The sequence below is a fragment of the Cucurbita pepo genome, chromosome LG02 (genome assembly GCF_002806865.2).
Source record: "Cucurbita pepo subsp. pepo cultivar mu-cu-16 chromosome LG02, ASM280686v2, whole genome shotgun sequence".
Lineage (NCBI taxonomy): Eukaryota > Viridiplantae > Streptophyta > Magnoliopsida > Cucurbitales > Cucurbitaceae > Cucurbita > Cucurbita pepo.
The window spans coordinates 11,542,883-11,554,641 of NC_036639.1; the positions used below are offsets into that span (position 1 = coordinate 11,542,883).

The 11,759-nt window shown below is 33.7% G+C and overlaps 3 protein-coding genes and 1 non-coding gene across 4 annotated transcripts in view; all 4 read right to left on the reverse strand.

The window, feature by feature from the left end:
* Positions 1 to 3,547: 3,547 nt before the first annotated feature.
* Positions 3,548 to 4,201, reverse strand: LOC111789196 (LOB domain-containing protein 1-like; the record flags this gene model as incomplete). Its single annotated transcript, XM_023669888.1, is given in 1 exon segment — positions 3,548 to 4,201. A coding segment is annotated over 1 exon segment (351 nt), but the record flags the coding sequence as incomplete, so codon positions are not given.
* A 1,077-nt stretch (positions 4,202 to 5,278) lies between these two features.
* Positions 5,279 to 6,737, reverse strand: LOC111787811 (LOB domain-containing protein 1-like). Its single transcript, XM_023667869.1, has 2 exons — positions 6,465 to 6,737; positions 5,279 to 5,926 (listed from the first exon to the last, which is right to left on the reverse strand). The coding sequence occupies exons 1-2, from the start codon at positions 6,708 to 6,710 to the stop codon at positions 5,582 to 5,584; spliced, it is 591 nt and encodes a 196-aa protein (XP_023523637.1). The 5' UTR covers positions 6,711 to 6,737; the 3' UTR covers positions 5,279 to 5,581.
* Positions 6,738 to 8,914: 2,177 nt separating this feature from the next.
* Positions 8,915 to 8,986, reverse strand: TRNAM-CAU. Its single transcript has one exon. It is a non-coding gene; the product is annotated as a tRNA-Met (tRNA).
* A 2,226-nt stretch (positions 8,987 to 11,212) lies between these two features.
* Positions 11,213 to 11,759, reverse strand: part of LOC111788479 (ubiquitin carboxyl-terminal hydrolase 5-like) — a 10,873-nt gene continuing 10,326 nt past the window's right edge. Inside the window, exon 9 of the mRNA XM_023668815.1 lies at positions 11,213 to 11,305. Coding sequence (XP_023524583.1) covers positions 11,213 to 11,305 — 93 coding nt within the window. The remainder of the gene's footprint in view (positions 11,306 to 11,759) is intronic.

Sequence of the window (11,759 nt, forward strand, 5' to 3'; positions counted from 1 at the left end):
TATTATAAGTTTTATTTTCAAAGCTCGTGTCTCTCCTTTTATCGCTTACAAATTTCTAACCATTTATCTTCTTTTTCTCTCATTCGCTTTTGCACCAAGATTGCTCATCGCTCACTGGGAACTGAGGACCCAACTCAACTTGAACCGGAAATATAATGGTTGGGTTGGGTTGGGTTGGTGTAGTTGGGTTGTCCTTGAGAATAGACCAACCCAAAAAATTGAATGGGTCCAAAAACACTCCTAACTCGAACTATGTTGTTGTGGCACTGTATATACCGGCATTATTGGTTCCGAGGAAAAACTTTTTGCTTCCATTCATCATAGCTGATACAATCGCTCGTCCTAAATGAGAAGCGAGTGAACACAACAAAAAACATACTCAAATATTTCTCAAACTTCGTAGAAAAGAAGTCAAAATTATCTTTGTCAACTTACATGTATGTGAGAGTATCTATATCAAATGATGTGCTCGTTGTCACAACCATACCATGAAAGAGTAGGATGTAACCCTCACTTCGAGTCAAGCAAAGCAGCGATTCTCAAGAGGCACCCATTCAACCACGCGAGAGTCAGTATAAAAGAATGCCAAGATGCACTCATCATACGAGACAACCATTTAACCTTCCTACACTTGGTTACCAAAAAAGGTGGTAGGATATTAAAGAATATTACTTTAAGAAACATGAACACAAGGACGGTTAGACACGTTCCAAACAGATCTGTTACACCATCTTTCTTCCTGTCAGTGCATTACCTGCTAGCTTAAATCTCCATAAGCCAGTGCAACATGTAGTGATGGGCAATGGAACGAAACAGTTTTTATAAGGATGTGCGAATTTATCCCTACCAAACGCATTTTAAAGACTTTGAGGGGAAGCCCGAAAGATAGAACCTAAAGAAGATAATATCGGCTAATTGCAATTATTGGTCATTGATGCTTTACGAACTTATCCTACATCAGTTAGAGAGGATCAATCAAAATCTCAAAATTCAAATTAATACACATTGAGCTAGAAAGATGAACATTAACCTGTGCATGCATGTTCATCCCTTCCAAGTAACAACCCAGCACAAGCTATGATCCGACTCATCAAAACAACCAAAAATGAAAGCAAAAACGAGCATTTAGAAAGAACATATTGTTCCAATTCGATACCATAAAGAATTATTAACTAGGGAATGAAAACAAGTTCATATTCGAAGTATTTTTATATTCTAATATCTTTTCATTAGAGCTTCGCTCATTCTTTTTTCAAACATAACGACGTGAATCATGCGTTAATAAGTTTTAATATGCAACATCAAGTAGTCTCGGTTTCTCGATCTGAAAAGTACATTGTTAAAATTAAGATGGAACACCACATGGATCGAAATTCAAGAATTGCCGTCATAGTAACTGGAAATAAGATCATTCATACCGACACTAATAATTTTAAAAAGTCATTAAGATTTAAAAAAAAAATAGAAAGAGAGATGAAAATTCAAATAATAATAATAATAATAATAATAATAATGGAATGCGAAATATTTTTAAAAATGATATTTTATTCTTTATAGTCACCACAAAACAATAATATAGCCTTCAAAGTTTGGGACAAAATAATTGAATTAATAGTAATGTCCAAACACGACTTTAAGGAAATAAAATTTAATACAAAGTTAAAACAAATAACATTAAATAACAATACATTATTAGTCAATATAAACCAAACAATTTTTTCCAAACTTTCATGTAAAAATCAATATATTTGTCCTCTTAATTACATCATTAAAAGACCGACCGAGTATACTTTTATAAGCTCTTGAATTAAAAAAAAAAAAAATCCTTAAAATAAATTAAAAATGGTTAAAAGTACTCTTAGATTTAGATTTGGACGAAAAAAATACTCGTAAACTTTCAAAAGTAACATTAAAAAGTTTGGATATTAAAGTTGAGAATTTAAGTAAAAAGTGTTCAATACTACTTTTAAAATTTCACGAGTATTTTTTGAATTATTTTTAAAATTAAATATTTAATAATTTAATTAGATAAAACCAAATAATTGAATGTATTTTTTCAATGTGTAGTTAGGCAGCCCAATCTCAATTCTAATATTCTTCTACGCGCACTACCAAACTTTCTTGTTCCTATCCACAAGTTGGACAATTACCTCTCAATTTTCAACCAAATCAATCATGCAATTAATTATAACGGTTAATTTTTGTATCGTAAAGTACGACGTTCATACAATAATAATTCAAAATGCCATATAAAAAAATGTTACCGTAGCAAAAATTTATTGTGATGTTGACCTTAAACTGACATCAAATCTAGTGTCTTCATGAACATACGTGATAGTTTTTTTTTATGAGTGAGTTCATAATCAGTATCGTTCACAATATTATTAGGCTCGTGTAACTGACTTTATAGCTGTCGTGATTGTAGTATGAAACGACAGTTTGGAACAATAATTCGGAGAAGTCAGGCAAATTTTTGTTTTTTAGGCCAAATTTCTCGAACAACGTAATATAATATCCTCTTGTTATCATTTAATAATATATTAATTTATAGTATTAATTAAATGTTTATTAATTAAAATAGATTTTTTATTTTACAAAAGGAAAACGCGTTTAAGAGGAGATTAATCATGATTAGAAGAGATAAACAAGATCAGTGTCTAGCAGCATGACGTGTCTCATCCATCTGTCATTAATCTAAAGTTCAAGCAGACAGTTTGTATAAACCCTGGGGCCCACATGTACGTCATCACTTCTTTTTCTTCGTCTTTAATAAATAATAATAATAATAATAATAATAATTAAATAGCGTAGCTTTTTATGGAAAAGAAGAGGCAGTAATTATTAAAGCCAAAAAAGAGCCTAATTTTGGCTCACTAACGACCTTTTTAGTCGTATTAATGTGTTTAATTTACTTTCTTTATAATATTTATTTTAAAAAGTATTAATTTATAACCATATTAATTCAACTCTATTTAAATTATTTAATTATATCACAAATATATCAATTTACACTATTTAATTTTGTCACTTCTTTCTATAATTAAAAAATATGTGAGAATTTTTTATTTTAATTTAATTATGTGAAAATTATACACCAAAGAGGATAAATGTACATTAAAGAATGAGTACTTAATTCAACTTCTTAACCTCAATCACTTAATCAAAGCTAAAAGATGAGTGAGATTGAAGCATTAAACATCATTGAATACTAATAATTCAAAACGAATTTAATCATAACTGAATTGATTAAGACATGTTCGACTAAAAGGTCTTTAAATTTTCACGGGTACACGTTGAACTGAAAAGTAAGACACTACTAATTTGAATCTTTCTTGCTTAGTAGTTTTAGGATTCGTAAAACTACATGCAATGTATATAACATTTAGTAGTCGTAGTCAATTTGAATATAGTTCAATTGAATTAGATATTATATTCTTACCTACGAGATCATAGATTTGGAATTTCAACCACGAAGATGATGGTACATAAAGTAGAGATCATGGGAAGACAAGATCTTTGGTCCTTTTCAAAATGGGGGAAGCAAGAATTGACAAAGATATGCTTTTTCTTGACACATGAATGTTAGAAGTTAATGGTAGGTAACCTAAAGAGAAAAAAAGGAAAAGGATATATACTAAGATTTAATATTTTTGGCACTACTCTAGTGTTGTAAACATCATTCCATTGTCTTCACTCCACTTTTCTTGGTTTTAAGGGAGCAAATGAGGAACCCATCTAACCTAACAACACGCTAATATTACCCAATATTCAACTACTAAGTACTAAGCTTTCAATCAGCTTTGACTAATCTTTCCTCCCCATTCCAGCCATTGTCCAAGTGTTTTCTTTTTCATGTCCAAAGAGCCTCCCAGATATTGCTATCATCAAACAAAGGGTAGCTCTGAGGAGTGGCAGAGCTGAAATTGTTGTCAAGTGAGCAGTGGTCAGGCGGTGGTGGTGTTGGTGCGGGCGTTTGAGTTAATTCCTTGCAAATTAGAGCCACCAAATTGGCTTGGTGGCACTGCATGTTGACAAGCTCAGCATGTGTCTTGGCTACCTCTGCTTGCAGTTCGTTTATCTGTTTTTGGAGATGGCAAATGGCCCCTGCACACCCGTAGACTGGATCTCTGATTCTTGCACTTGCTTCATACACCAAACTACTCACTGCATCAGCTCTTTGTGATTCGGGAAGATCCTGAAGAATTCAATTAAGTGATTGGTATCAGAAGTGTTTGGTTTGTGGTGGATTTGAATTGGAGAAACAGACTGAAGTATACGATTGGCTGTTCTGTGAGGACAAAAATCAAACACAATGGCTGCTTGGTTTGGTTTTTCCAGTTTGTATTATGTTTGATTAATTGCACCACTTGGCCATTGAGCGCAAACAAACAAATAGATTAGGATTGCGTATTTTTCAAATTTCCAGGCAAAACAAGGGCACATTATTGGAATTGGACAAGTTTTGCGTGTGAGCCCCATCCGTGTTCATTGCCCGATACAATTACCAANAATAATAATAATAATAATAATTAAATAGCGTAGCTTTTTATGGAAAAGAAGAGGCAGTAATTATTAAAGCCAAAAAAGAGCCTAATTTTGGCTCACTAACGACCTTTTTAGTCGTATTAATGTGTTTAATTTACTTTCTTTATAATATTTATTTTAAAAAGTATTAATTTATAACCATATTAATTCAACTCTATTTAAATTATTTAATTATATCACAAATATATCAATTTACACTATTTAATTTTGTCACTTCTTTCTATAATTAAAAAATATGTGAGAATTTTTTATTTTAATTTAATTATGTGAAAATTATACACCAAAGAGGATAAATGTACATTAAAGAATGAGTACTTAATTCAACTTCTTAACCTCAATCACTTAATCAAAGCTAAAAGATGAGTGAGATTGAAGCATTAAACATCATTGAATACTAATAATTCAAAACGAATTTAATCATAACTGAATTGATTAAGACATGTTCGACTAAAAGGTCTTTAAATTTTCACGGGTACACGTTGAACTGAAAAGTAAGACACTACTAATTTGAATCTTTCTTGCTTAGTAGTTTTAGGATTCGTAAAACTACATGCAATGTATATAACATTTAGTAGTCGTAGTCAATTTGAATATAGTTCAATTGAATTAGATATTATATTCTTACCTACGAGATCATAGATTTGGAATTTCAACCACGAAGATGATGGTACATAAAGTAGAGATCATGGGAAGACAAGATCTTTGGTCCTTTTCAAAATGGGGGAAGCAAGAATTGACAAAGATATGCTTTTTCTTGACACATGAATGTTAGAAGTTAATGGTAGGTAACCTAAAGAGAAAAAAAGGAAAAGGATATATACTAAGATTTAATATTTTTGGCACTACTCTAGTGTTGTAAACATCATTCCATTGTCTTCACTCCACTTTTCTTGGTTTTAAGGGAGCAAATGAGGAACCCATCTAACCTAACAACACGCTAATATTACCCAATATTCAACTACTAAGTACTAAGCTTTCAATCAGCTTTGACTAATCTTTCCTCCCCATTCCAGCCATTGTCCAAGTGTTTTCTTTTTCATGTCCAAAGAGCCTCCCAGATATTGCTATCATCAAACAAAGGGTAGCTCTGAGGAGTGGCAGAGCTGAAATTGTTGTCAAGTGAGCAGTGGTCAGGCGGTGGTGGTGTTGGTGCGGGCGTTTGAGTTAATTCCTTGCAAATTAGAGCCACCAAATTGGCTTGGTGGCACTGCATGTTGACAAGCTCAGCATGTGTCTTGGCTACCTCTGCTTGCAGTTCGTTTATCTGTTTTTGGAGATGGCAAATGGCCCCTGCACACCCGTAGACTGGATCTCTGATTCTTGCACTTGCTTCATACACCAAACTACTCACTGCATCAGCTCTTTGTGATTCGGGAAGATCCTGAAGAATTCAATTAAGTGATTGGTATCAGAAGTGTTTGGTTTGTGGTGGATTTGAATTGGAGAAACAGACTGAAGTATACGATTGGCTGTTCTGTGAGGACAAAAATCAAACACAATGGCTGCTTGGTTTGGTTTTTCCAGTTTGTATTATGTTTGATTAATTGCACCACTTGGCCATTGAGCGCAAACAAACAAATAGATTAGGATTGCGTATTTTTCAAATTTCCAGGCAAAACAAGGGCACATTATTGGAATTGGACAAGTTTTGCGTGTGAGCCCCATCCGTGTTCATTGCCCGATACAATTACCAAGTCATTCAAGGCACTGTTCTGCTTCTAAAAACACACAGTTCTACTCGATTGAGATTCGTTCAATTAATCCAAAAATGAAAACAGTTCATGTAAACAGTATTTTCCTCCTAATTCGAAGACTTTTCGTTACGGTTCCAAGATTAATTTTCTCGCATCGGCATTCACAATTTCAAAACCTAAGACAGAAAGCTGTAGATAAGAGGAAACTATGAATAGAGGAGGTACCTGAAGCAATTTGATGATATTGCTAGCACCGAAGACACGGTGAGCAATGGTGAACTTGAGAGGATCAGAGGGAGGGAAATAAGGCGCCAATACGCATTTCTCTGCGCATCTCCGCCGCAGAATCTTGCACGCCGCACACGGAGTGACGACGACGCCGGCCTGGACACAAGGTGGCGGCGGCGGCGGCGGCGACTGAGACCGGAGGATGATTGAAGTTGGACCGGATTTTGCGTCACTGCACTCCATTTCAGACTTCAGTAGAGAGAGAGAGAGATAGAGAGATGGAGTTAGTTGTGAAGCAGAACGAAGAATATAAATAGAGACGAAGTGAAGGAAGGAGATGACGTCATAATTGAAAAAAAAAAGCAAATAATCGACTTTTAAGTTTGATTTTTTATATTAAAAGGAAAAGAAAATTACAAAATTATAAATGAATTTACCTTAATAAAAATAAAATAACTAATAACAATTAATTAGTCATAATATTTAGATAAGCTTTCATAATTTTTTAACATTTTATTATCAGACATCTTAAATAATTAAAATATATTTTTTTTTATTTTTTTAATTAAACATATCATTATTTGTAACGTATAAATGGGTCGGTAAAACATATATTATGACCATTTTTATTCTTTAGATATTAAATTACGTAGAGATTAGGATTGAAATTAGACTTTTAAGGACATATTTTGTTGTCCCGTTACATAATTGTGCATTGAAAACTATGTCATTAATCTAGAAATCATCCTAATATAGAAATTTTGGCTATTTTAGCGGTCATATTTAAGTCCTACTTCACCACTCAACCACTCCAATACGTTTTCTTTCGAGACGATAAGGATCAATATCATTATTTTCTGAAACTTGAAGCATCCCCGATGTCTCCATGTTGTAACAAAGGGTCGTCATCATTAGTCCATGTTCCCGATCGATCAGTAGACTGTCTTGTCACTGCCACATCCGATCGAGACACTATCAACTTCCATATGCTTCTCTCTTATGGTATTTGCCCATTATGTGTATAACGACTTTGCTTTCTTGGTATTACTAAGTAAGTAGGTGAAGAAACAAGAAGAATATCACTACGTTTAAGCATGAATTAAACTAAAGAATTTTTCATTTGACATAGAAATCGAAAGAAAATTAGGGTATTGATGACATTTTATAATTGTTCTACGCGATTTATCATTGTTAAGGGTAGAATAACACTGTCCAATCACGAAAGCTACCTCCAATCTAAGAATAGTCGAGTTGTCGGCTTGACAAGGAAGTACCAAACTGACTGAACTAGAGGTAGTATCAACAAAGCTTAGCCAATTAGAGATGTCCACGGAATTGAGATGAAGCATATAATCTCTATTCCCGACCCCATTTCGCTAACAGGAAGAAATCTTTTTGTTAGCGAAAATTAGGGTATTGATGATATTTTATAATTGTTCTAAGCGATTTATAATTGTTAAGGGTAGAATAACACTGCCCAATTACGAAGGCTACCTCCTATCTAAGAATAGTCGAGTTGTCGGCTTGACAAGGAAGTACCGAGCTGACTGAACTAGAGGTAGTATCAACAGAGCTTAGCCAACTAGAGATGTCCACGGGGGTGGAGATGAAGCATATAATCTCTATTCCCGACCCCATTTCACGCTCTCCTGTAATTCCCGTCCTATAGGTTCGATTAAGTGAAAAAGTTGTCCACTACCTAGAAAAATGAAAGAAAATCATAATCTTTCAAAGATTTTGTCCACTTAGCCATCATATCTCTTTCTCAAAGAGTCTTTTCCCGTGTGGACTTTAAACCAAGAACTCAAATCTCTAAACCCTAAATCAAAACGTGTAATTCAAATTTTGCTGATTATTAACAAACAAATTTGGTGGAGTTGTTCTACGAACTCCAAATTCGTTGCATTAATGCCTTCTGTAATCATTTAAGTGAAGAAAAACGAAAGAACGATGACGAACAACAAACAAAATCATGCCCTCTCGAAACTTTATGTGGAGACACGACATGTAGGATAGAGAATTGTGCGGGATTCAACTAATATCAATATTGGGTTTGTTAAAGTAGCTTTAACAATCGAGTCGAGCATTAGAATTGATATAACGATACCTTAAAGTTGATCTAACTTCTTACGTGCAATATTCTTTCAATTAGTATCGACCTGATAGAGAGAGAATTGTACGGGATTCAATTAGTATCAATATTGGATGTGTTAAAGCAGCTCTAACGATCTAGTCGAGCATCAAAGTGTTATATGTGAATTGAGACAATGATATTACAAAGGCGACCCGAGCTAAAAACAACCTTTAGAGTTCTTGTAATACACGAGCCTTGCATCGTAAAGCTCCAATTATAGTGGATGATAACCAAGAATTAATAGTGCACAGTATTTGTTGAAAAAGGGTTAAAAAATCTATTTAATTTAATATTCTTGGGTCTTTAGAAATGATATCAGAGCCAAGTTTCAATCTTGGGACCTATGGGTTATGGGCCCACCACGCTTCCGCTGCGCCACTCTGATTGACACTTAAGTAAAAGAGAAATACATGAATGAACCGAGATCACATTTGAATGAGAATGATTCTGAGGTTTAGATAGTTAAGAAATATTTAAAATAATTGAAAGTTACTATCTATACTGAGAAAACACATCTTCCTTTTCGGTGGCTCAAACATAGAAACTTCATANCGATAAGGATCAATATCATTATTTTCTGAAACTTGAAGCATCCTCGATGTCTCCATGCTGTAACAAAGGCTTGGACTTTGGTCGTCATCATTAGTCCATGTTCCCGATCGATCAGTNTCTTATAAGAAATGTTTCGTTCCCTTCTCCCACAATATGGGATCTCACAATCCACCTCCTAGGGGCCAACGTCCTCGTTGGAACACCCCTAATGTGTAGATTTGATATCATTTGTAGCAGCCCAACAATCTACCCTCTTGGAAACCCAACATCCTCANCCACATCCGATCGAGACACTATCAACTTCCATATGCTTCTCTCCTACCGTATTTGCCCATTATGTGTATAACGTCTTTGCTTTCTTGGTATTACTAAGTAAGTAGGTGAAGAAACAAGAAGAATATCACTACGTTTAAGTNAGAGGTTTTCACACCCTTATTAATAATGATTCGTTCTCCTCTTCAATCAATGTGGGATCTCACAATCCACCCCCCTGTGCCCAGGGTGGTCGTTGGCACACCTCCAATATCTAACTCTGATACCATTGGGCTAGCCGATATTGTCTGTGTCCTCGCTGGGACATCACCCGGTGTCTGGCTCTGATGGGCTATAAGATATTGTTTGCTTTAACTAGTTACGTTCGCAGTCAACCATACGATATAATAACATTTATACGTATGTCGATTTTCTCGTTTAGAGGGAACATAGTGAATGGCAGTCTTAATGGGCAACAAAGGAAGAAAACCAAGTCTAAACATATTCTCTCTCAAATCATGAAAACACCAAATTATGAACATATTTTTCTTGACACTTACAAACCCAATTCTTCCATTACCTCAAACTTCTAGAAAAATCTTGACAATATTTTTTTCCCCTTCGTATTCATATAATATAATATTATTTCACGACTTTTATAATCTAATATGTCTTTTAAACAAACTTTTAACTAATTGATTTGACACGATAGTAACATTATTAAATTTTCTCTAATAAATAAATTATCAATAAATAAGATTTTTTATTCTTATTTTCGTTCATTTTTTAATAACTTGTTTCACACTAAATTAAATAAATGTCTTCGGATTTTTTTTAGAGAAACTATCAATTGGTGTGACAACTAACTTATTATATTTTTTTAAAAAAGAAAATTTATAACTTTCAAAACCACCATTGACGAGAAAGTTTCGTAAAAGACAATTTGATTCGATAGAAAAACGGGTAATTTTTGTAATATGAGATTTAATTTTGTGGAAGAAAATAAATTTGGGTGTATATTAATAATATCACAAAAAACCACAATAGGATTCTCTCGTCTTTATTAATTATTGTAAAAACGCATATGATTTTTTTTTTTTTTTTTTTTTTNATTTTTTTTTTTTTTTTTTGTTTAATGATTTATTGGTTGAAAATATAAGCAAAACTGTCAATAAGATATGCATATACTATCTTTTTTTGTATTTATTTTTATTTTTATTTTTAAGTAAATGAATTGTATAGAATAAAAATAACTAAATCCGAATAAATTTAAGAAGTCCAAATCTCGAAAGTGAAAATATCAAGGTAAGTCAAATTAGATTGGTAACTACACCGTATGGCGATTCACCAAACATTACTGTCATACTTTTGATCGGTAGTTTAAACTAGCTGTGTTCTTCATGTTTTTCTGAAACTAAATAGTCCACATGAGAACTGCTCGTCAAAACATTATTACTTCGAATCCTCCACTTTTTGTTAGGGTTTGTCAAAAGACTGAAAACAAAAACATGAAACGAAGTATATAGATATATAGATATTGCTGCTTCGATTCACAAAATGAGGGTAAAATTGAGGAAGAATTATAGAACAATCAAACCAACATGGAAAAGAACCTAAACATGATAATATTAAACGAATGAGTAGTAAAATTTGTTGGGATAGAGAATGATTTATATAACATAATGATCCAAGAACTCTGTAATCTTTGCATATTGGTTGCATTCCCATGTTGCCATATGGATCCAAGTTCAAACTAACCTCTAAAGACATTCCATGTTTTTGCCTAATATTGGAATGCCCAGAGAACCTAGCCAGCCAATGCCCAAACCTCAAAGAAACTGGCATGCCAAAGAGTCATTCCTTTGATCTTAAAAACCTTGCACAATTTGTTACGAACCATCTACGTCCAGACACCAAAACTATCCAAGAATCTATTCAAATCACTTCAACATACTAACTGTGAGATCCTACATCGGTTAGGAGGAGAAAGAAACATTTCTTAAGGGTGTATAAACCTCTCCCAAACAGACGCATCTTAAAAATCTTGAGAAGAAGCTCAAAGAAGAGAATATCTGCTAATGGTGGGCTTGGGCTCTTCCTATAGTCCACCCTAGCGTCCTTGTTGGCACACTGCCCAATGTCTATTTTTAAAACTTATCTGCTAGAGAGAGGTTTTCACATCATTATAAAAAAATGTTTCGTTCTTATTCCCAACCGATGTGAGATCTCACAATCTAACCCCTCTTTAGGGCCCAGCATCCTCGCTGACACTCGTTCTCCTTTCCAATCGATGTGGGATCTCACACTAACGAGTCAAAAAAAAAAAAAAAAAAAATGAACTTACTGCCTTTACA